The 25,368-nt window shown below is 40.8% G+C and overlaps 4 protein-coding genes across 6 annotated transcripts in view; 2 read left to right on the top strand and 2 right to left on the bottom strand.

Annotated features, from left to right (window-relative positions):
- smyd3 (SET and MYND domain containing 3) overlaps nucleotides 1–9,029 on the bottom strand; it is a 30,500-nt gene extending 21,471 nt beyond the window's left edge. The window contains exons 1-5 of the mRNA XM_061276137.1: nucleotides 8,822–9,029; nucleotides 3,015–3,078; nucleotides 2,833–2,940; nucleotides 2,137–2,194; nucleotides 1,920–2,062 (exon numbers count right to left, since the gene is read on the bottom strand). Of these exons, the coding sequence (XP_061132121.1) occupies nucleotides 1,920–2,062; nucleotides 2,137–2,194; nucleotides 2,833–2,940; nucleotides 3,015–3,078; nucleotides 8,822–8,982 (534 nt within the window). The 5' untranslated portion in view covers nucleotides 8,983–9,029. The remainder of the gene's footprint in view (nucleotides 1–1,919; nucleotides 2,063–2,136; nucleotides 2,195–2,832; nucleotides 2,941–3,014; nucleotides 3,079–8,821) is intronic.
- Nucleotides 9,030–9,586: 557 nt separating this feature from the next.
- On the top strand, nucleotides 9,587–15,806 carry LOC133152501 (uncharacterized). 2 transcript variants are annotated; one of them, XM_061276132.1, is made up of 9 exons: nucleotides 9,587–9,832; nucleotides 10,484–10,592; nucleotides 10,679–10,827; nucleotides 11,841–11,986; nucleotides 12,046–12,223; nucleotides 12,367–12,460; nucleotides 12,535–12,610; nucleotides 12,711–12,784; nucleotides 13,186–15,806. In XM_061276132.1, exons 1-9 carry the CDS (start codon nucleotides 9,775–9,777, stop codon nucleotides 14,900–14,902), a joined length of 2,601 nt encoding a protein of 866 aa, XP_061132116.1. In that variant the 5' UTR covers nucleotides 9,587–9,774; the 3' UTR covers nucleotides 14,903–15,806. The 2 variants fall into 2 exon arrangements, with proteins under 2 accessions (XP_061132116.1, XP_061132117.1); XM_061276133.1 differs by having other exon boundaries at nucleotides 10,484–10,586.
- Nucleotides 15,807–15,947: 141 nt separating this feature from the next.
- LOC133152505 (interferon regulatory factor 2-like) lies at nucleotides 15,948–18,822 on the top strand. Of its 2 annotated transcripts, none has more exons than XM_061276139.1 (7): nucleotides 15,948–16,667; nucleotides 16,922–17,021; nucleotides 17,411–17,581; nucleotides 17,690–17,833; nucleotides 17,897–17,970; nucleotides 18,176–18,269; nucleotides 18,400–18,822. In XM_061276139.1, the coding sequence occupies exons 1-7, from the start codon at nucleotides 16,578–16,580 to the stop codon at nucleotides 18,543–18,545; spliced, it is 819 nt and encodes a 272-aa protein (XP_061132123.1). In that variant the 5' UTR covers nucleotides 15,948–16,577; the 3' UTR covers nucleotides 18,546–18,822. The 2 variants fall into 2 exon arrangements, with proteins under 2 accessions (XP_061132123.1, XP_061132124.1); XM_061276140.1 differs by having other exon boundaries at nucleotides 17,897–17,937.
- Nucleotides 18,823–18,957: 135 nt separating this feature from the next.
- cdc42se2 (CDC42 small effector 2) lies at nucleotides 18,958–25,367 on the bottom strand. The gene is made up of 5 exons (XM_061276142.1): nucleotides 25,295–25,367; nucleotides 23,119–23,367; nucleotides 22,880–22,981; nucleotides 22,701–22,776; nucleotides 18,958–21,787 (listed from the first exon to the last, which is right to left on the bottom strand). The coding sequence occupies exons 2-4, from the start codon at nucleotides 23,170–23,172 to the stop codon at nucleotides 22,702–22,704; spliced, it is 231 nt and encodes a 76-aa protein (XP_061132126.1). The 5' UTR covers nucleotides 23,173–23,367; nucleotides 25,295–25,367; the 3' UTR covers nucleotides 18,958–21,787; nucleotide 22,701.
- Between the last annotated feature and the right edge of the window lies 1 nt (nucleotide 25,368).

Consider the following 25,368-nt stretch of genomic DNA (forward strand, 5'->3'; position numbering starts at 1 on the left):
CATCAATGGGGGCTAAGAGACTTGGTGGGATTTGTACGACTGACCAGCAAACGTCAGCGTGTGGTGGTTCTCCACATGGGGATACACATGGAAGCAGAGGCAAAAAGAATATTTCCAAATGCTGGCAGAAGTTCCGTAAGGCCTCTCTGAGCATGATGCAACTGACAGTTTGAGGAAAACAAAAAAAGGTCAAGGTGGACCCTGCCGCTTACCTGAACGGTAGGATAGGCTCCAGCATAAAAAACTAGTTGGACAACTAATTAATTAAATGAATTAAAATTGAATTACAAAACTAACCCTCAATGCTTGGATCGTCCCTTGTGATACTTTGCGATGCCTTGCAACCGATTTTTGTGGTTGCCGTTTTTGAACATTCAGTCGGCAGTGCGTCCTACGTAATTAAAAAGCATATTTACTTGGGTAGACATCAGATGAGTGACTCAGACAATTAGACTGATTAAGAGTGATTCATTTTGCGCTTGTGGTGAACTGCCAAATGTTCCGTGGTCACCAAAACCCTTTTTTAAATACGGGAAGCAAGCTGCCTGGGTATTTTTCCAAACAACACGCAAGGCTGCAGTCCTCTACTCCTACAATTCCCTAATAAAGTGGCCGTACGGGTAAAATAGACTCTTCCCATGAGCGCTTCATGTAAACATTTGATTTCACTCACCATGAAAAGAAAACTGTGAATGCTGTGTTGATATATTTTGATGAGAACATTTCAACCACTAACTGATGTTTCATGTCCACTGTTTGGCCTCGCAGCCTTATTTTAGATCTTTTGTCAAAAGCCCACATTAGTGTGAGTGACCATGCAAGTTAATGCCTGCTATTCGAGATCTTAGTCCCATAACTCTTTCGCTACATGTGACGTTGGGGAATAAAACCTCATCCTTGAAATGATCATCACTGCAGAAGAATCATTTTTCATTTTCTGTGAGAAAGGGTTGAAAAATTGCCACCACCAGCAGGATATCAGGCCTCTTATTTTATTTTACATTTCCAGTTGTGAGACATGGTTTCCTGCTCTTTGAATATTTCTTGTCCATGCACATTCTTCATCCTCTCTCTAAACAGTGCCGTTCACTCCTCACCTCCCTCTCAACCAAATACGGCACAGTTCCCATCGGAATCTTGAAACCCATTTAATCAACTTATTTTCCTGCCGTCACAATCCACAATAACTCCATATTTCACCCGAGATATTATGCAAACGCACGTTCACCGTCAAGCTCCATGATATTCAATCAATTAGGGAAGGATGTAGAAATCTATGCCTTGTTGTTGAGGCTACACGCTGCGAATATATTGTCGGCCACAGCTTTGTGAGCTTTACTTCACACATTAACAAAAATTGATTCAATTGAACACGTGCAGCTATTAAAATTGTAATGTATATTGCTCTAAGTGTTGAACAGCCACACCATGGAGCTTGCGGCGGCCTGTTGCCCGTTTCGCCGCTTTCATGCTAACACTTGAATTCACCTGGCAGCTTTTAATTTTCAAATTGTTCGTGTGCATGCAAGCATTTCGAAGGTACAACAGTCTCGCGTTGATTACAATGGCCCCGCGGTCGTAAAAATGTTAGAGTCGCGCATGTTTGCCGATGATTGAGCAGAGCCAGACAAACACGTCCTTGTACATGTAATGAAATGTGGTTTGAATTCCAGTGAGGCAAGACCCCAGGTTGTCCCGGGAATACGCAGACACGCAAAACACGCGGAGGGATCCGATGGCAGATGCAAGCGTGATCGTGGACATATGTTGGTGTGCAAGCCGAGCCCAGCAGGGAACACTAAAGACAATAAACAGTTGCCTGTTGCGGTTCTCACTGGGCTTGTTTGGTGCTTCTACAAGGGAGTTGCTTTGTTTGCAAGCCGCACAGAAGCTAACAACTCATGGAGCCTTTAGCTCACCTTTGCGATCAAGTCAAGGGGCTGCGGCAGGGCCGATGTCATTTCCAGAGTCAGTTCAGGCACTTCCTGTTGTAGGTACATCTCGAGCATGGATGCCAGCTGAGACAGACCTTGTTTCTTCTGCTCGGACATGGAGCTCAGGTCTGCATACACGCACAATCCCGTTGATTGGTGGTGTCTCCGACAGAGACATTTGCACGTTTTAGGGAAAACCTACGTGATTCATGTTCGTGGAAAGAGTAGAGCTCCTCACTGGCGGTCTTTGATGGATTCATCTAAAAGATAAGAGTTAGAAAGCAGGTTTATTTTCGCTGTATCCGAAAATTCCCATTTTCATTTTACCCAGGACGATGTTTTTGTTATACGAACAGATGGGCCCATTCGAGTCGTCTGTTGAAGTGCAAACATGACAGCAACAAAGCAGCCAACAGCGGCGGAATGAACTGCAAACTAAATGAAAATGATCACCTCTGACAGAGTCGTCCATCTGTTAGGGAGGTCCATTAAAACAAAACTAGTATACAAAATATTACCGGGATCAGCACAGCAGTGGTGATGCTTCTTAAATTTAATGATAAAGATCAGCAATAATATAATATAATATAATATAATATAATATAATATAATATAATATAATATAATATAATATAATATAATATAATATAATATAATATAATATAATATAATATAATATAATATAATATAATATAATATAATATAATATAATATAATATAATATAACATAATATAATATATATCCATCCATTTTCTGAACCGCTTAGTCCCCACGGCGGTCGCGGTAATATAATATAATATGATATGATATGATATGATATGATATGATATGATATGATATGATATGATATGATATGATATAATATAATATAATAAATAATTCCAGAGGCGTGCGTACCAGAGCAAAAATGAGTCTTGCAGCCAGTCGGACGGAGTCGGTAGGGATTCTGGGAAGGATGCTCCGCAGACATTTGCACTCCCTCTTATGGTCAGACCATGCTTGTTTCTGTGTGGTAGAAGAATTTCGACAAACACTCCAGAGAGCACATGTTCACGCACACACACACGAGTCTTATATACCTGACAGGTGATGTTGCAGTAGCGAGCCATCTTGCACTGGGAGCACCGCAACAAGGTCTCATGCCTTGACACGAGAAAGAGACATAATACACTAATTATAGTCAACTGAATCCCGAGACGAGCACAACAGCGATTAGAAAATATATATATATGTAATTATTATATCCAGTGATGATAGACTTTCCGTTGGTTGTATACACATCCACGTTCAATTCATTTTGATCACGGGCGACATTGCGTTACCTGAGAGGGTTTTCAAGACTCATAAACGTCTCATCACTCATCATTCACTTCATCTTTGTATTTGGCAGAGCTCATTGTGCCGGCTAACTTTTGGCCTTTTCCTACAAAATCATAACATCACCCTGTTATCTACCAAGCCATCTTTCAGATTTGAATCTTAAAAGCAACCTATGAGATAAGCGCTTCCGCCTCACTCCACTCTGATGCTTATTTTTATGTGTTTTTATTGCCGGCCTTTCCAGGATGCTTGTTAGTCTGATAACAATCCAGAGCAGTGTGGTCTTTGTCCACTCCCTTGGGCCAAGTACAGGCACTGGGGAAAAGAATCATTCAAAAGCACACACATACTGGCACACAGTCTGAGTCATACAAAGTGTCAGGAATAGGATTGACTTGTAGAGTTGTGTGAAGGCTGCAGTAAGATGTAGCTACAGTGCAGACAGACATCATCCTTACAAACAATGGAACATCTAAAAAAAAAAAAGTCAATTGAGTTAAAAAAAAAAAAAATCAAAGTTATCTTTGTGTTGTAAACCAAACAGTAGCACATTAATTAAATGATCTCGGGTAACCAATGAATGACAACTTGTCTGAGTCTTGTTTGCTTGAACCAAATACATATTTTGATGTGAAGGCTTATCATACAGCATATGGTCTAAACGACAATAGAATAGGAAAACATTCTTCATTCTTCTATGCCAGTATTAGTCACATGACTAGTATTTCCTACGTGGGCCTATCAGTGTGGGACTCGACTCGGGCGCCGCATTTGGCCCCCAGAGTCTATAAAAAAGGAACTAAAATAGCAGCATTTTCTGCCCCCACAGAATGTCACTTATCACCATCCTCCATCCATCTCCTCCTGTCCTCCCTTTCCAATCTCCAATTTTATAGGCCGCAGCTAGGGTGAAGGTTGGTACTGAAAACACAGCTATTCTTGTCGTGCAGAGACAGAAGCCACCCACGGTCGAAGAAAGCCACGGCGGCAGCGTGAGACACGGGGGCAATAATAACAACAGATGGCGGGCCAGAGCCAAACTCAGTGGCGCTCTGCTTAACTTCAGCAGAGCCACTAGCTTAAGTTACACACTTAACGTCCGGTCCTATCACAAACCGCTGCGGGCGGCCGGAAATCCCACCATCAGGAAGACTGATGTTGACCACAACCTTATTTGGGGAAAGGTTTCTACAAACACTCCAGACAATGTGGGAAACTAACCACATATAGAATAATCCTCAAATATGTTCCACCAAAGCAAGCACTCTCCTCAGAGAAAGGTCTGACCCCATCGACAGTCACGTTGCACCAAGGGACGGGAAATGTGCTGTGTTAGCACGAATCGACACCGCGGCGAGAACAAAAGCCGAGGAGGTGCCACTCACGTTTAACGAGGAGGAAAATCAATGATTCGCCCATGTTAAACGTGATTAAAGGGAGATAAAGGTGTAACCTAGCAACAAAGGCAGAATTGACGATTACTGTACATCCATTCATTGATGTTTTCAATTAGTCCAAGTGGATCAGCTCTACCGGTAAAGATGAGTAGTTTATAACGTTTCCAAGTTGCCATTTTTTAATTAAATATTTAAACACTGAAAGACTGAGGACAGATTTTTTTTTTTACATAAGACAAATATAACAGACGACTAAGAAAATAAACTGATGAGCATCACCTCATATTTCTATCCAAAGCCTGTAATCATTTCTAATGGTGTGCATCGCTCTCACCTTCAGCCATTTTCCCTTCATTACGCTCCCTCTCAACACGCTCCCTTTTAATCCTTTTTTTTCCCCCCCCCTCACTTCAATTCCCTCCTTTCTCCCCCTGGTGCTATCCTCTTCAGACGCCCTGTGAAGTTGACGTCTCGTGCATTGCAGGTCCAAGGTTGAAACGCTGGCACGCTATGAAAACTCATGAATAACATTAAATGGCTTTTATTACCAACACTGAATTATAAAGTCAACCATCATCAGCCTGCCTCGTCATCATCCTTTCAGTCTTCAAGCTGTAGAGTGAAACAATTAGTCAACTAGAAATTTAATACAAAATTAAAAGAGCTAAGAAAAATTTAAACAAGTTGCTAGGGGGTGGGGGTGCTGGAAAAAAAAAAAGCACGAGAATAACAAATAGGATGGACATTCAGTTTCGGCATTAATGTGCAAGTCCTTAAAAGCGGGCACTTAACAAGAGTACATGTATATATTTTTTTAAAGTTCATCCTATCAGACGCCTAATTAGCGCTAGTGTGCTATGTGCATGCTGCATGGTAATTAATTTCCCCAGAGTACCGAGCGCAGTAAGGTAAAAGCCGTGAGCGACTTCTTTGCATGCGCGTGTTTTAGATTATTAATTTGTGTGCTGTTCTTTTCTGAGGTGTCCAATTGCGCTTGGGTGGATTTTCTGCGCCATGCCGCAACTTTCACTCACACGACAGCCATATAATACATGTTCATTAGGGACAAACATAAGTTCATTTATGAATCCTACCATCCAGTATTTGTGGGACAACACACACCTTTTGCGACTATTGTTAAAAAAAATTTTTAAAAAATTACAGTCTTGACTTTAAATATGACAATATATGCACACGAGGCGAAAACCAAGTTATAAAAAAATGATAAATTTTGGAGGATCTGTTCTGTGAAAGGATTCCGGTTCTAGTTGCACCATAAAAAAAATTTAATTTAGTTTTACCTGCGATAAAGGTATGATGAGATAAAGGCTTTTGGATATCCTCTCACTCTAAAGTACTACATCATTAAAATTGATTCCGTGTGTGTGTGTGTGTGTGTGTGTGTGTGTGTGTGTGTGTGTCGTTTCAGTGAAGAGAAAGACGCCAGCTGTGTGGCACTGAGAGCAATCTTGCTGAGTTCTTAATAGCTGTTTGGAAGATGATTCACTAACACCTGAGGGAATTCATATGGGGTTGTGTTATATCATAATGACGCAAAGACGGCTTAATGCAAACGCACACACATGCACTTAAAGACCTAACCTTCAGAAAACGTGATTGCCCCCCCCCCTCCATGTTTATTAGCTGTAAGGTATGTTTTTAGTCCTTACGTATGCCTTGATCACATCAGAAGATTGAATCACTTGATTTCGAGCATTGCATCTCATGATCCAAGATCTCTGTAATGCATTAAGAAGAAGCGCATTTAGATTGTTGTGTCTTTTTTTTTCTTTTCTCCCCTCCAACACGATAACTTGACTGACCTTAACAGAGCGCCTTAGACCGCTCGGCCAGGCACTTCAGTCGTTTGCCATTATATTTCTTGTTACTACATCATATTACATTTTCTACGAGAAGCTGTCAAACAGGAGGAATGGATTGTATTTACCCTGAGGGACACTTTGTTGAATAAGCCTTTAATGCAAAAATAGTGTATGTTCGTGCGTGGCTTTACCACAACAGACTTAACTGCAACGACTTCCTCTAGTTCAGAATAGAACACAATATTAACGACATTCTTGGAAATTCAGATAAGGCCCACATTTCCCCATTGTGGGATTGATAAAGATTATGTAATGTAAAAATAGGCTTTCGGAACCGAGCCCTGCCACGGACCCTACCTTGACACCAATTACTATTTTTCTTCAAGCCAGAGCTTTCGCATCATTGTGTGGCATCTGAGCATGCTATAGAAAGAGCACAAGAGCCACAGATAGATTTTCCAGCAAATAGCTGGAGACACAAGCTACAGGAAAAAGTGCCAATTGGTTAAATTGTGAAGAGCGAACCGTGACTTCACAGTTCAGTGTACTGATATGCAGTGCGTGTATGTGTGTGTCTGTGTATGAAACTGCAAGAGGTAAGAAAAGTTGGAAAAAGCAGAAGATAAACAATCTCCATGAAGAATAGGCTTTTGTTAAAGAAACTGGGGAAATTATTTGCGAATGATAGACAGACAAGTGGAAGGAATATGAGGAACCAAGGCAGCTAAAGAGCGAGGGAAGCCAGAAGAAGAAGCAGATGGGAGAATAAATCGAGACGAGGCGACGAGGGACACTCGGGGGTGGGGAAGGGGAAGTGCTAACTTGCGTGATTTCCCTCCTCTCATCTTTTACTGTTAGCTCGACGAAAGTGTGCACCTAACGCCGCAATCTGTATGCTTCGTGTAGCACTGCATCCACGCCTTTATGGGGGGGGGGGGGGGATTTAAGCAAGCTAGAGGGGGTTATGATTAAGGAAGTCAATCAAATACACTAAATCGTGTGCACAAAATGGATGCAGAAAATGTTAAGCGTTAAATAATATCTATCTGAGTAATATGGAAAAAAAGATGCGTTAATGTTAATATAATGAAGATAATTCATCGTAGCTGACATACGGTTAGTGGTGCATCGCTGCATTAGCGTTCCTGCGCCTCGCTTTTCAACAGGCGGCTCAAAAGATCTGAATTAATGTTGCCAGCAATTAAAAATCCTGAAAATGAGCCAGTCTCTGCTGACAAAAAAAAGGCGCTATGCTTGTGTCATTTTTTTTATTGCAACAAATATTACAGAAGCAGATAAGGAAGATAAAAAGCCATGTTACATTATTGTGCTAAAACAGTCATGACACTGCATGGTAAACTATTACTGGTACTCTTGCTCATTAATGGTACTTTGTACTGACCTTTGCAATTGGAGCGATCAAAATCAAAACCAGTTCCTGTCCTTATTCTCAAGATGACCCCTCCTCATCACGCTGATCAAAACTCTAACATTCGACCTTGAGCTCTTGCTATCCATCTAGTGTGTGCGTGTGCGCATGTGTGTGTGCATGTGTGCGTGCGTGTGTGTGTGATATTTCTCAGTACTCATGACTTTACATTTGGGGCTTCAAGGCCTGTAATTAACTGTAGCTTTGATGCTCCACACTTCCACCTGCACAATTAGAGCACGTGCAAACACACACACGACACGACACGTATCTTTCTGTCAGTGAGTCATTGAGACACAATCACAAATAATTGTGCACACACATCATGATGTCATGCTGTGAGGTTAATGATGGTTTAGTGAAAACGGAACAACAAACGCTCCTCTTCTATAATGCCAATCCTTGCCTTCAGCTATGTGTGCACCAGTGGGTGTTCCTTCTACAGCTGTTTGGTGTCAGTAGCTCAAGTTGACACATCTCTCACTAATACAAATATTAAATCAATGAATCAATGATATTTGTGCAACTTAGTCACTACCACAATGATATGGAAATCTCTTAACCAACACACACACATGCATCCATAATAAAGGAATTCAGTGAAGGTGCAAACTATTATTGATTTTTATTGTTTTTACTCTCTCTTAAGATTTGAGAAGGTGAAATTGTTATTTAACATTGAGTAAATTAATTAATGTTGAGCCTTGTAATCACGTGTAAGTGTATTGAACTGTTTTCTCAAAGGCGCCCTCTTGTGGCGTAAACTTGTATTTTTCCATCAGGACGACTTCTCTATGGTTCCAACAATTGAAGCTGCAGATTGATAAGTGAAGTTATGACGCCATCTAGAGGCCACAAACTGCAGATGCAGGAAGTGTCTGCATGGGCTGCTAAAATCAAGACAACGAACGTCTTACCTAGCGAAGCAGCGATGGCACACATGTTTGGCCACTTTTGCCGACACGCAGCTTGCCAAAGGCTCGGAAGAGAAAAGCAACTTTCCAGATTTGATTGCAGTTGTCGCACGCAAGCCGTTGCCTTTGCCCGGACTCACAAAGCGTTGCAACATGGGCGCCATAATGTTTGGAAGCTCGCGTGGACGTTTACGTACGCACGCTAGCTGCGTCGTTGCGTCATCGTTCCGTCTCAAGTTGCTTTTCGTGTTGAGCGACGCACCAAACAAAAACTACTGCGAGCGATACATTTATTCTACTTTCATAAAATTTAGAAAGAATAATGGTACAATTTCTTGTATTTTGGGAGGACAGAACAGAAACAAAACAATAGAGAAAACATTATTTAAAAACAGTTACATTAAAAAACAGCAATGTCGTTTTTGATCAATTAAGTATTGCACCCCAGAAAGATTTAGCAAAAAAAAAGAAAGGTGTTATCAAAGTTTATCTAAGAACGGGGGACTTTGAACAGTGAGTCACGCGAACGCGCAGTGGTCATGGGACAAGATAAAGACGAATAATAATAGTTGCATTATTATTATTATCATCATTATAGCTTGTGCTCGTGTTTAATCATCAATGCACGCCACTGACCATCACTCTGCAAATAAACGATATTTCATTAAAAGAAACCACTCTCAAAAATCATGATGAGCGCACGGATTGCATCCAAGTTCATTTTAGTTCGGAGGAAATGGGAGTGTCACTTCACAGGAATCAACGCACGCAATTCCAGTAAGACTTTCCCATATGAGGAAGTCTGCGCTCTGCAGACTGCGGCAATTCCCGCACCATTTCTCGATTTGGATTACATGATACCAATCGTCAATAATTGAAGTGCTCTGCTCGTACTGAATCAAACTGGGCTTCTTGGGCTAGAATAGAATAAACCTCCGTCTTTTTTTCCCCCCAGGATGTTTGTCGTCCTTCTTATTATTGTAGGAAACATCGCCACTTCAGCAGCTCTCTCTGGTACGTCCTCTGACAACATGTTGACATAACTAGTTATAAATTGTAACATGGTTGTAGTATGTATAGTATATACTTGTTACTGCCTCGTGTCGACAATGTACTATATAGTTCGACTACTGTATAACATGTACTGAACTGTCACATATTTTTGCAGTCTTTAACAAAAGTACTGATTAATGTCGACAGCGTATCATGACTGCAGCAGGTACATATAAGTAACATGTAGTATGTAGAGGGAATGTAAATCGTAACATGTAACGTTGACATGACACTCGATTGTAACGCCTACGTCACGTTGACATAACTATCATGCACTGTCAATGTTGACATCGGTTATGCCGATTTTAACATGCAACATAGCAACAATAAAAAATGTACAGTATGTAGATGAATTAATATGTTTTGTCAAGTAAATAAACGACATACATGTTTGACATTTGTCCAAAGATATGAGAGAGTTTTTTTTTTTAATCAAGTTCAGATTCAAACAAGCGTGTCATCAGGCAGTTGTTACACAATTCCAGCACATACTTGAAATTTACTGACCTTTTTGGTTTTTAATTTGGTCATGCATAAACAGGATTGCAAATATTACAGTCTTGTCTATTAACAATGCAATAATCCGCTTTTGTTATCAATCCACTGCAACAGGACTCAATCTCGATTGCATCAATGACTATGAATATTTGATGTCTTGTCACTTTGACGCTCCAAACTGCACTGACTACAATGTGACTCTGAGGAGCCTAGATGGGTATGGGTAAGTCCTTTTGGCAATCAGAAAAAAATAAATAATAGTAATTTGCTATTAACAATAATAATTTATTTTTATTTTGTTTTCCACAGTGAGCCCTACTGTCTTCCCGTGGGTTGTGCAAGCGGAAAATGCTGCTGCTCCATCCATATGATTCTTGTCTTCGATGAGAACCATGCGGCATTTGTCTATAAAGATGGCAAATATGTAGAGTCCAAAAACATAAGCGTGAAATACAGCTGTGAGTTCAACACATTACCATATATGTGTGTGTGTTATGTATATATATATATATATATATATATATTAGGGGTGTAAATCGCGGGTTTTGTCACGATACAATATCATATCGATACAAAGAAACACGATACGATATTTGCCGATATCTTAAAACCCTGCTGTGATTCATTCACGATACATCACGATAAAGTGCTCTACGATCGATACATAAATATATCTTTTTAAATAAAAAATATAGAACAATATCCTGATTTATAACAATTCATACGCAAAATCAACAAGGTACTGCAAACTCTTTATTTAGGAAATTACAAGAGTATTGTAGTATACAAAGTGCTTATTTTAACACTGAACTTTGATGTCGTGTTTTTTCTTTAAATGTGCGGCGAGATTTGTGCTCCCTGAATATTTGATCACCGCATGGCAGGATTTACAAACTGCAAGTGTCTTGTCCGTTGAGTCATCTTTTCTTTGGAATCCAAAGTGCTTCCAAAGAATGACCTGAAGCCTAAAGGGGAGCCAATTTCCTCGTCTTTTTGGACACTAGCCATAGCACCAGCCTCGACTCCCCTTTCACGTGCCTGCTCTGCTCACAACACAACACGCCGCGTACTGCTCCCGGAAAGAGGAAGCAAGCAACAATGAACTGGATTTCAAAATAAAGTCGCGTCTAATGTCCGAGGTCAAACACGGCGATATAAATCGATGTTTACGCTTAGCATCGATGCCAATAAATTGTAGAGCCTTATATCGATTAATCAATGTGTATCGATGAATCGTTACACCCCTAATATATATATATATATATATGTGTATGTATATATCTATAAATATATATATATATATATGTGTATCTCTCTCTCTCTCTCTCTCTCTCTCTCTCTCTCTCTCTCTCTCTCTCTCTCTCTCTCTCTCTCTCTCTCTCTATATATATATATATATATATACGTGTATATATATATAAAAACTTGAAATATCTGATTATATTTTTTCTTCATTCCTGTTCCTCCGCAGTCAAACCCCAAACTCCAACCATCGTTGCAGTAAATGAGACCAACGGGAATTTTCAAGTAATTTGGAGGACAAACATCAAGAAACGCCATATAAGAGAAATATTACAGACACACCTGTATTACCACAAAAAAGGAGAAACGCAAGAGGTAAGGAAAAGTGCTCCATTGCTCATATATGTGTGGGTAACCTTGTCTTCACTTACCAGATGTCCAAAGTATTCCAAGCACCACAGGTGGAGAAGCCAGAGTGCGCCTTGTGTTTTACCACTGAAATACTTGGTGCACACTTGGAGCCAAGTACAACTTATGTTGTCACAGTTCAGAATTTGCTACCTTGGGAAAGCAAGCCGAGCGACCGCAGCGAGGAGTATGAATTTACAACTTGTAAGTCCTGACTCAGTTCAACCAAAGTCAGAATTGAGAAATATTCACAACTGTTCCGAATTTTGGGGTCTGCAAGTGTCAGAATCGCCAAATGGATCTGTCATGCTCAGTTCATTTGATATTGTACTTTTGGACTATAACAGCAGCGTCACGTAAGAGCCTCCAACTGATTCTGATCATCAGCCTCAGTCTGCTCGCCGTTACAATCACCAGTGCGGCGTACGTCTGCTACGTGAAGTAAGCCGCAAAGCTTTTTACTTTTCTCCGCCATGAGATGCATTGCAGAGCTTGATCCGTGTCCTCCTGTGTAGGTGTAAAGCCAAGTATTGGGACTCAGTCAGCGATCAAAATTCCAAACTTCTCAAAATACATCCGACTAAGGAAGAGGTGAGATATTTGATGTGGCTCCATGTTTGTCTTTATTAGGTTTTATTTTGAAGGGTCAAAAGGTCGATGCAGATTTGTGTCATTTCTTTCCTTGCTGCAGATTTTAAAGCCTATGCCCCCCATCATCTCATCAATTTCTGTGGAGACCCTCACCCCGGGTGACCTCAAACCATGGTTAGTGACGAATGTTTCAGGACAGTCTTCTAAAGATTCAAAGGTTTCTTTGTTTGATATGGCAGAAATAGTTCAGAAAGTCTTAACTTTGTGACCCGTTGAGCAATGACAAGAGAGACCTGTGTGGGTTGTCCCATAAGGGTTTGCCCCAGCAAGTCGAACACATGATTTGTGTAGTGCAGAGGCCAACTCATAAAGGAGGTCTGAAGGCACAAGGTCCAAAGACTGAAAAAGATGGCATTGAAACCTTGTAGGGGCTCGATTTGACCTACTTGAGCTTTACCAAAGTTACTTGGGATTTGCTTGAAATCCTTAAGGTCTACACTTGATATGACTTCCTCATAGCTTTAATTTCCTGTGAAGTTGAGGGGTGTTTCAGGTAATGGGTTGTTCTGTTGCAGGTCAAAGGGCTCCCTAATGGACAGCAGCACAGAGAGTCTCCTTCAAAGTAGTGGCTTCAGTAGCGGCCAGCCTTCTCTCACTTACGCTTTCACGGAGCCTGCAGACATCATTGCGGGTGTTCAAGGGGCGCTCAGCAAAGCCTTGATGAACATCGTCCCGGTAGCAGCTTCAACCGACCATCTTCTGAAAGAGTCCAGCAAAGCTGCTCTCCCAAGTCAGAGTGGGCAACTTTCTGAATTGGAAAATACAGTAACCTACTCCTTTATCAGGCCTAGCTGTCCAGTTCAGGTAACGCCTGACCCTTTGAAGAGTCATGCTCAGTCTGAAATGCTGTGCGATTGTGGATACCAAGGCAGAGGCGCCGGGACGACCTGTGATGACAAGCAAGGATCAGCTTGTGAAGAAAACATGTTCCCGACCACAGTGTCTTCCCAAACACTGACCGCCACGTCTCACCAAGCTAACAGAGACTCTGGAAGGTTTTCAATCGGTGAGAACTCAGATCCATCCCTCAGCTGCAGCAACACAAGCCTCTTTGGAGATGTTGAATCCAGAATGGTAGCAGGACATGAGCACTGCCAAGTAATGTTTAGTCAGGCTTGCAACAAAGGGGCGGATGCCACCAAAGATCTTCTCTGCCTATCTGCAAGCTTACAAAGCACTTTTCCAGTGGATGATAACTACCAAGCCTTTCAGGGCTTAAGCAAGCTCTCTGATAGTCATTTGGAAGACCAGAAAAGCCTTAAAAAACAAGACTTAAACAAGGCTTGTGAAAATTTCTCAGAAGATTCCATTAAAGGCGATACCTGCTTCCCAGCTCAGTCTAATCACAGTTTTCTGGTCGATGACAACTACCAAGCATTTCAAAGTTTAAGGGAGCTCTCTGATAGTCGGTTTGAAGGGCAGAACAATGATAAAAATCAAGACTTGGATCATCAGGTTTTAGAAAATTGCTTGGAAGATACCAATGAAGACGGCACACCCTTAAGCTCAAAGCTCTGTCTGACTGACAGAGACGAAGCATTCCAGGGTTTACCTTTTCTCTCTGATGGGCAATTTGGAGCACTGAAAACCATTGGAAAACGACACGAGTCCTTAGAAAATGTCACTAATAGCTTTCCTTGTCTTGTTGATGACAACCACCTCATGTTTCAGGATTTAAGAGCACTTCCTCAAAGCCAGTTTGAAGAGAAGAAAAGTGGGAAACAAAACCAAGACAACGTTTTTGAAAAATCTGTAGAAGATGACAATCAAGGCCATACCTGCGTCCCTCCAAGCTCAAACCACAGTTTTCCAGTAGATGACAACTACCAAGTGTTTCGTGGCGTAAGGGAGCTCGCTGATAGTCCGTTTGGGCAGCCGAGCATTGGCAGCAAAGAAGACTTGAAGAAGACTTCAGAAAATTCTTTTGAAGGTGTTTGTCTAAGCAAAACATACACCCCGACACAATCAACCCCCGGCTTTCCTGTGGATGATAACTACAAAGACTTTCGTGGTTTCAGGGATGATCAGGTTGAAAGGAAAAGTGTTGAAAAGGAGAACCTGGTGAAGGATGTAGAAAATACTTTTAAAGATTCTACTGTCAACCTTCAAGGGATTCTCCCAGTGGATGACAACTACCAAGTGTGTCAACGTTTAAGGCAGCTCCCAGATAGTCACGTCGGGGAGCAGGACGATGAAAACAAAGATTCAGAGAAATCTTTGCAAGACTCATAGGAAGAAGTCACGAAAAGCATTACCTGCATCCCTGTGGTCGCAAATCTGAACGTTCCCATAGATGATAACTACCAAGCTTTTTATGGATTAAGGCAAAACTTTGATAATAAAGTTGGAGAGCCAAAGGGTGGTGACGTTTTAGAAACTCCATTAAAAGGGGTTCAATGCTGCTCGCATATTCCCGCAAATGTACGAGACAATCTTCCAGTAGAAGACAACTACCAAGTGTTTCGGAGCTTAACAAAGCAGGCTGATGTAACTCCTGCAGGCCAAAGAAGCAGCATAAAAGACGACCGGGCGATCAAAGATTTCTCTAAAGGCGACGACTGTACACCTGAAAGCTTACAAGATAGGCTTTTAGTGGATGACCACTACAAAGTCATTCAGTCCTCGCCGAAGTTGTGTGATAAATTCTCGGAACATAAAGGGATCAAGAAAAAAGGTTTGGAGACGGCTTTTGAGATGTCTCTACCTGTAATGCCCGGAGGCCGCTCAGGCCCAGAACCAGCAGCGTCGACTGAACATGTTCACAGACACCTCCCTGAGCCCCAAATGCCTTTTTTGCCAATAATCTCGACTGACCTCAGAAATGACATTATCACAGAGAGTGGCTACAAAATTATATAGTGTGGAACTAAATGCCGTCATTACTTTGTCAAATATGGTCTTGTGTATTTCTATACTAAAATGAAATGGGTTGTTCCTTAAGAATGAGTTGAGCCTGTTCACTAAATGTCGATGAAATTAGAACCTCCCAGGGAGAGGAAAAAGTTAGGCATTGCTTTTTCTGTCGTTTGGTTGGACTTAATGTAATCAACATCATTAAAATATGTTTTTGTATATGTTGTTGATATTATTGTACAGTACAAATCTGCCAATAAAGTTGCACAAATTTGGAGAAAAATACTGTCGTCACCTTCTTGGGATTTGAGCGAGGGAGGGAGGGAGACTGATGCTACAGAATGATTGTTTGTCGAAGTGAAGAGTGAGCAATTGGCCACACCTCATCCACAACCAAGATTGTGCAATCACTTCCTCATTTTTTCCCCGCAACAGAAGAGTCATGTTTGTGGAAATAAATGAATAATGCAAACGCATGTCAGTGCATTAATCATTTTCACTGATGCTTGAAATTGAATTACTAAAACTAATTTGACTGCGGATCGACTGGAGGAGGAGTAATGCAGCAATACTTGCTGGACACTTCTTTAGGTACATTTGTTGAATCTAATGAAATCCAATACTAGCATGGTATCAATAATTCTTCACCAAGTTAAAAAAGCATTTTTTATCCATCAATTTTATTACTATTTATTACATGTTTTGAAAAAATATATTTCTCTTAAGAAGTAGTAGATGAGCTAATGCTTGCAAAAAAAACAGTATTGGAACATTGTCATTTGTCCAAACTCTTTAATCATATTTTTGCGGCGAGAAAGCGGATACTTTATTTTAAGGCCACAAAGCCCTGCCCTACCTGTTACTTGAGGAGAGAGTCAAGGAGCAAAGATTGCCTGCGAGAGGGAGAGAAGGCCTCCAATTGGCCGATTAGAGGTGAATTGACGCGGAGCCTTTATTTTTGCAAGCCTCCCAAAACTGACAAGGGCTTGGTGACACCTATAGCGTCCGTCCGTCCACACAAAGCTTCTTAACAAACCTGAAGTTTGGACTGAAGATGCAAGCAGCTGGCCGCCTGAGACTGAGGATGTGGCTGGAGGAGCAGATTGAGTCTGGGAAGTATCCGGGAGTCTGCTGGATCGACAAGGTACATCGTATTAAGAAGCTACGTCTACGCAACGTACACTCGGGGCAATAACATCACTAACACTTAAAATTTTAATTTTGCAGTTTGACAAGATTCAATATTAGATGGAAAAGAAAATATATTATCATGAAACTAAGTCATACATTCACAACCTTAACATGAATCTTTAATGTATACAATTTTTTTAAATGTCAAGGCCACAGTACATTTTATAGTATTGAAGTATGAATGCTTTTTTTCTTTTTTCTTTCAAGTCAGAGCGAGTTTTCCAAATCCCGTGGAAACACGCAGCTCGTCACGGCTGGAGTATCGACCACGACGCCACTCTCTTCAGGAGTTGGGCCGAGCACACTGGTACGGCACATTAACTTCTCTTATGTCTAATCAGTCAGCTTCAATGTAAAAGTCTAAATAAAAAAAGCTCAAGAATATGTGTTGCCCTAAAACCATAATTTTTTTTAGCCTGAAAAATTGTTCTTCATTTCAGTTTGAGAAACACATTTTTTTTTTGCTCCATATGGAGGAAGCGGATCCTCTGTCACGCTTTGCTCATGTGCAATTGGCTGCATCACTAATGGCCTGGTCGCCATTAACGTGAAGTGAAGGCGATCATATTGCACTGTCAGCGTGATTTTCCTTACCAGACAAACCATTAGGAACACCTACACAAAGCCCAAAACGTCTGCTGGATGGATAAACTTTAAAAAATAAATTGAAGCCAAACAGGACGTGCTCAACTGCAGGTCGATACCGTCCGGGCCAACACAAAGCAGACCCAAAGACTTGGAAAGCCAACTTCCGCTGTGCCCTCAACTCTCTCCCTGACGTATTTGAGCTACGCGAGCGCAGCAACAAGAGAGGCAGCGACGCCTACAAAGTCTACAAGATGCTCCCTGGCCCCCCTCGCAACCGAGGTGAATGCAACAAACTATGCGTTACACCTATGACGAATATATTCGTCTAACAAAATAGTACTTTTGAAGCAAGAAATTAGTCACAAACAGTCCCTCCACTCCTTTTAGGCCTCAGGATGCCGAGTCAGCGCCTCAAAAAGCAGCAAAGTGTCAGAGGGATTGCATCAGTTGAGGTTTTGCCACTGCCATGGCAACCTCCAAGCGGCACTTCAAGCACTCATGAGGCATCACTCAGCGTCACCAATATACAGAGTGAGCCTTTCGTTTCTACAAACGATTGAGAAATTTACTTGCCTTACTGTTGTCACTATGCAGACACGTCATTGGAGACCATGAAGGAGGAGGACGCATCCAAGGTATCACGAGAGGATCCTCCAGACTATCAAAAGGTTATGTCGGGACATGAGAAGGTCACACTATTAGAAATAGTTCCACATCACATCAATCAACAAATTGTTAAATCAACACTTGCAAAATGAGCATTTCAATCTTTGTGAAGTCAGAACTGATGTTACAGATGTGAAAGTGTACCTAATATTTTGGATGGTGGGTGTCTCCTCAATGGACGTTGATCTATTTTGTGTTTTTCTGCAGCTGATTGGTCACAGCAGCAGCACTGCTGAGGCGTGCTACCACACTTGTGCTCAGAGAGGATGGAAGGCTTACTCACTGTGGGACCACTGGCACTGTACGTGCTCGGGAACTTACAATTTATTCTAATTGTTAAAAAGTGATTCAAATAATAAGTTATAGAAAAAGCGCTACATGTATGGAAATTTTAGGGAAGCACTTCTGATTCAAATTTGCTGTTGACTTAGGTCCAGTTGATGACACCTTCCTCTCCCTGCACATAGACAACGGCAATGAGGTTTTGGGGGCGTCAGATCGGTTCTTACATCAGCAGACCCTCCCAGAGTGGCAACATCAGGAGCAATGTGTCTGTGTGTGCATGTCACATACCTGATGACTTTTTATTTCTGCAAAGTCGCTGAAATAAAAGATGAAAGATCTTGTTCCAAGCCACGCATTAAGCTCATGTAACTTCTTTATGCTTAAGTGCTTCATACTCACGTCAGTGACTCCCTGCAGCAACAAAATGAAAAGATCTCATTTCACATTATTAGGACCAGTAGGGAAAAAAAAATGATGTTCAATGAAAACCAGTTTTGCACACCATTGTCACAAACATAAAAAAATCTCAAATTTTTAAATTGGTGTGAAAATTTCACGAGCCTCCTAAATACAACATTAAACTTATTTAATTAAAACAAACCCAAAAGTTGGAGACAGGCTTTTAATTACATTAAATTGACTTATCTGTTGTGTTTAAAAAAATATATATTACTGATGCATTTAAAAATGGACGACACAGTTGGTAAAACATCAACACGTGACATTTATTTCCCATTTTCAGAAATGAAAAACAGGATGGACTTATTTCTTAATGGAAGGAACATGTCATACAGTGCCCTTAGGTGGGAAAAGACAATTTATACAACATTAAAAATGTAACTAAAACAGAAGTATATGTATTTCTTATTGTTGCCTTACAGCATGAAACAAATGTTACAACTCAAAAGGGGAATAAAAAATAATAATAATTTCAACTCAACCCTCAAGTACACCCTGCTATTCACAAGTTGAAATTTACAATGGACAGAAAAAGAGACAACACTTTCATAATTAAAATAAAAAATAAAATAAAAATAGTAACCTATAACCTGTAGATCTCGATTTGGAGTAAAAGTTAAACAATTGAGAATCTGGTTGCACAAGTGGGCACACCCTCTTATAGCCAGGATGTGGCTGTGTTCAGAATTCACACCTGGTGTTTAAAGGTGCCTCTGACTAACCCCAAATAAAGTTCAGATGTTTTAGTAGGCTTTTCCTAACATTTTTCTTCATACATTCTACGACACCAGCAACTAAATGTTGGCAGGTGTGTGCCGACTCCCTCAACTTTATTTTTTGATTTCAACAGGGCTGTGCACTGAAGGCTTTTTCTATCCACTGTAAACCAGCAGATGGGACGGAAAAACAAATATGAAGAACTTTCCACATGAAAAATATTGAACTCCTATAAATTGTTACATACTTTAAAGCTTTAAAAAAAAAAAAAAGGCATAATGGGAAACAGGTCACCGTAAATACATTTTTTTTTTCTGGGGTGACTGACTTGGGGACAATAATAGTTTTTAGAATGGATATAAAGACTCTCGCTGGTATATTTTCTTCTATTGCCTGCTACAGACAGACACTAACATGTTTTGCTGGCTTTATGGTACAATTACATTCTGATGGACACGTGTTCAACCACAGGAGATACACATACACAGAAGCGCATGCATGCATTGAAAAGATCCCGGTGAGCAATGAACGGCGCACAGAACGTTAGCGCCGGTTAACATTCATACCATAGCTGCTCTCATTAAGGCCGAGACGATGAAACTGAACCAGCGATCGCGTTACGACAATCGATGTGAAGCAAATGTGCTGGAGTCGTATGACGACAAAAGTAAGAGGTCGGATGTGATCGTAGGTCCGTGATGAGGCTGCAGGGCTTTTAGTAGCTTTAGCCTGACAGAGCAAAAATTGCATATTTCCTCAAATAGCGGCCTGCGCTCCAACGATTAAATTGGCTGGGTGCGACATCGACTTAAACTATTAAGTGGGAAAACATTCCCAGTTTTACTAAGCAACTTGCCAATTGTTTTTGCTCGAAGTTGGAGCTTGAATTTTTCTTCCCAAGGCAAAGCCTAGTGGTTTTTTTTAGGTCCAATTGCCTCCAAATTTGAACCTTGTATACAAGACACATGGATGATGCTAAAGTGGAAGTTGGTGTATTGGAGATCATTTCTCAGACTTGAATTAAAACACGATATTATAATGCATTTAAAGGTTCATAGAATTTTTTTAAAAAAAGAACTTCGGCCTATGTTTGAGGAAATATGGCATCATGGCACGCAGTTAAAGAGCAGATATTAATAATTGCCAAACAATCCTAATTTGGATCAGTACTTAAAAGTGTACAAGTTCATTGACGCCCACTCCCCTCATGTGCTTTAATGTTGTCATCAAGAGAGAAAATATATTTATAAAATATCATACACAAAACAAATATGCGAGCGCCACACATTTATGTTCTTCCTTTGGCCCGTGACCCAAGACGTTTTTTTTTTAATCATACCCTGCTGACAAAAGAGCTAAGATGAAAAAACTTGGTGGATTAAAAAAAAAAAAAGAAAACCTGGCCATTGACCAGGTCCAAATGGAGAACACTGGCATCTGTGTGAAACCCGACCCACTCACTTGTGTGCGGTGGGGATACTTTCAAGTTCATATCAGCTTGCATGATTTTCTAGAGTTCAAAAACAAGAATCTACTATATACAAGCCTCTGCTTAAAAAAAATCTTACAAAATAATAAGTACATGAAGACAGATAAGGAAGTTCATAGTTTATTAAAATTCTACATGATTTTAATCTATTTGAGTATAAAAAAAAAAGCGTAATTCCTAAGCAGGCGTGAGTGTACATGGTAAATGGTCCAGTGCACATGACTCAATTCAAGTTTAGTGGAAAACAGCAATCTTCAACCCTGAAAACAACTCAGAGGATCATAAGATTTCTCTGAAAACCAAAAGAAAACAAAAAACAAAAGCTAGCATCTTGCTTTGCTACCTCCACCTATCCTTGGTCAAACCTCTGAGAGAGAGAAAGAAAGGAAAAAAAAAGACGGAAACAGAAAGTTCCACGTCTCGGGCGTGGCCCAGCCACCGTGAGGTCCGTTTGCAAATGCGATAATAAATACAGGCATCCGTGTGGGCTACATGAGCGACAGAATTTTCCACATGCATACACACACGCCCGCACGCTCACACACACACACACACACACACACACACACACACACACACACACACACACACACACACACACACACACACACACACACGCACAAGGATACATCTGACTGAGATGATGACGAGCGTACTAAATAAAGCCTACTCTTTACAGTGCAACAGCATGGCAGCTAATGGATAGCAGTGCTTTCATTAAAAAAAAAAAAAAGAATGGAAAATAAAAAATATATATACAACATTAAAGGAAGAGCAGTACTTTTATCTTTTGGTCCGGCGTCCATGACAGACTGTGAACTGCTTCCTCCTATAAAGAACAGTAGTAGTTTCTGCCGCACTTGAACGGACTGTGGGGAGCAAGAAAACACGTGTCAAGATGCTCAGAAATGACAATGAAACCAACTCGTGGTTTTTTGTGGCTCATCAGAGAGCAGTGGCCCTAATCCTCTTTCCGTATAATTCAAATGATACGATAGCGTATAATAATTTATGTTAGCATTTACTTGGTTACCAAAAAAAAAAAAAAACAATTGCACAATTATTGTGCTGGACAGAGAGACATCATTTGCGATTTTCTGATTATCATAACATTTCCCCCATCTTGTGCTGGAATCACATTGAAAATAAAAAAAGAAATTCAATGACAAAACATTTAATTCTTTATATATGTACGATGGTTTTACAAAGAATGATGACTTGACTGTTTTGTTTTGTAAACTTTCTCTTTGCAATAATTGTTGGTCAAAGTCCATAAAATGTGTGGCCAGGTTAGCGACTGGCTGTTAACTGGTTAACCATTAGCCAGTCTTTATGTCAAGTATCTGGGCTTCAGTCGTGGCCATAGGAGCCCGTGCATAACTGTCCTTATTCAGCAATTATAAGCAATTCAAAGTTCAACACTTTTTAGATTTGCTGTTAGATTTTATGACAGTAACGGGCTGACCCTGGAACAGCCATCCGTTTTCTATGTTGCTTGTCTTAATTAAGGGAAACGCAGGATATCTTATGGCTGCTGCTGGTCGCCAGCTAATCACAGACAGACAAACAGCAGCTAAGGAATCAAAGCCTGAACCACAAAACTGAGAGGAGATTGTGCTGCCTTGAATCTGGAAACAATTATTCTGTTTATTTCCTGTGCTTTGAAACAAAATGGCTGTTATGTTTAACCTTAGAGGCTCCAATGTAACGTTTCCATCTTCATGCTGGGCTACTGAGGTAAGCAACTCCACCTCAAATCACAGAAACGTACGCACGTCTCACCTCATAACTGTGAGCCTTCAGAGCCGCCGTGTACGTAGCCGCCTTTGGACTTCATCTGGGCCTGAACCAGATCCACCTGCAAGTAGTCAGTAAGCATCTTTGAGTAAGACAATTTAAGGCAACTGAATACGACTTGGGTGGCTTTAAGGACTGAGAAGAGAGAGTTTTTGCAAACCTACCGACGGCAATCCCAGGCCCATGTCGCCCGACCCGACGTGTGTCGTGTGAACAAAGTTGGTTGGCTCGCCGATCATGGAGCGGTCGATCCGCCGCCGCCGTTTCTGGAAAACACATGTTGATTTTTCTTTTAAATAAATACATCCACTAACATTATGTTGATTTGCCTTTCAAGTTATATGATCAGTGGAAAAATTCAAAAGTTTAACCGTTGCCTGCTTTTCAAAAATGTTAGACTTACAGGCTGTGGCTGCTCCGCAATACAGCAGCTGAAACAAACCCAGAATTCAGTCATTCCCAGGCCAGTGACAACACCGCTGCAGCAGTTTCCTGTTTCGGTTGAGCTGCCACTCGCCGCGTTGCCTTCCTGTCTGTCTGATGTCAGCAGAGCCGCAGACGCACCGTGGAAACTGATGGCAGCCTCTCTGCAGCTCTCTTCGGGACAAACGCGTGCTACAAGAAGTGTCCGCCCAGTACCAGGCACCCTTTCCTGTCCAAAAGTTGAGCAAAAATAAGCATCAGACGTAGCTAACAAATGTTTTTACATGTTTGCTCTAATATAAATTGACAAAAGTTGTATTCCTGTCATTAAAGCAAAAAAAAGAAACTCGAAACAATGACGATTCTGATAGGTCAAACAATGACAAACCTCTTTGAGAACTTTCAGCACATATTCACCAAATCATGCCTTAGAGCTAGTAGTTACACTAAGTAAAGCGTGACTGCAAAATGTGAGAACACACCAATGCTTGCAATAGCTGACAGTGAGAAAGAAACGAGGTCAGTAACGTAATGCAGCAGACGAGCCTGCGCCGCGACCTACTATCGACACAGTCGATAAGGCTCACGTTTGGAGGGGATATAATGAGAGTGATAGCGTGAGCTCCATTTCACCAAACACTCTATGGCTATTTCCAAAATACTTTTTAAGAAAGATGACCCAACATGGAGACACCATGTGACATGGGTTGTTGACAGGAATGTGACAGGAATGGAAAAATAGTAGAGGAATGTGAAGGTCAGGCTATGTCAGGAGAGAATAATTGAATTTGGAAGATGTCCCAATGGATGCGTCATGTTTCGGAAGAATAGCCAATTGGTGGACTGACACCGTTTTAGGGTGGATGACAGGCGAGGGGGAAAAAAAAAAAGACATGCGTTCACAGATTTTTCGGGGTATGATTCGACAATACAGAAGTGTGCTGAGTTTCCACAAGGAACAAACTCAGTAACGCCCTGAAGGGCAACTGCCTGACTAATTTATTCTGTAAACAAACGCAGTCCAACAAACCTCTGACGAGCCAAAGTCATGGCTAGCATATGAGCTAGGCAGAATGCCAAACTCATTTGTAACAGCATCCAAAGCAATGACAAATGTTTAATATAGCATAATCTTTCGAGCTGGTCACACTGCTAGCGTTGCAGTTGTCTACATTGTTCATTTCCTCAAATGAAAGCACAATATCCGTGTTGCAGTTTACTACATTTATTAAATGTATTGTGCAGAAGCGGGTTGTGCCAGATTGTATGGAAAGAAATATACTGTATGTTTTCTCAATGGCGATGTTTAAACAACAAATTGTTCTTGATTTCTACAAGTTGCAACGTAATAACAAAGAGATGCAAGTCAGGGTAGCTACCGTTGAAAACCAATAGCCAAATTGCTTCTGATGCTTGGCACCAAAAATGATACTTTCTGTAGTAAAGAAAAAAAAAGAGATCCCTCAAATACTAAGAGGTCGCTGATACTAGACATTTCCTTATTTGGGCCTAATGCTAGCCACTTTCTACCCTTCCCACACAGCTAACTGTAACAATAGTTTATGATGCAGTGTTTTTGTTTTTCCTTTTAAATATCGGCTTTACACCACATCATTAAGGTCGATACGAATTCAAGATGTCCACACTATAACAAGAAAAGACTACTTTCAAATAGAAAGGCCGATTTCTTGTGTAACAATAGACAGGTCGTTTAATGAATATATTGCAGCTCTGGAGGGATCATTTGATCGATTTGAGCTCGAATTAACACGTAAAACCTTAACTTGCATTTACAAATTAAGGTTATGCAACTATGCATCAACGTGTCTTATAAAAGCGTGATGTATATAAAATGGCGTATATCAAATGTCAATACGTAAAATACGATAAATAGATCGAAATAATGTTTGGTTCGGGGCGTGTTATGCTCTCGCGTTTAAATGATCAAACCCCGCGTTAGCATCAGAGTGGCTAACAGGGTTAGCTCAATCGCTGTTTCCTCCACTGACAGCTAGCCAGCCGCGCTAATTTAGCCCTATTTCCGATAGTATGACACAAATTCACGATTTTAAAAACAACACTTTACGCCACTATTAAGATGTGATGCGGTGAATTCGTCGTTTTAAATATATTGAGTATAAGGTAAATGATCTTACCGCAGCAATTGGTTTGTCGGAGTCAACAGCTACTATCGACTGCAAAGATAGAGAAAGCAAAAAAGAAAAAAAAA

This window comes from Syngnathus typhle, linkage group LG4 (assembly GCF_033458585.1).
Source record: "Syngnathus typhle isolate RoL2023-S1 ecotype Sweden linkage group LG4, RoL_Styp_1.0, whole genome shotgun sequence".
Classification (NCBI taxonomy): domain Eukaryota; kingdom Metazoa; phylum Chordata; class Actinopteri; order Syngnathiformes; family Syngnathidae; genus Syngnathus; species Syngnathus typhle.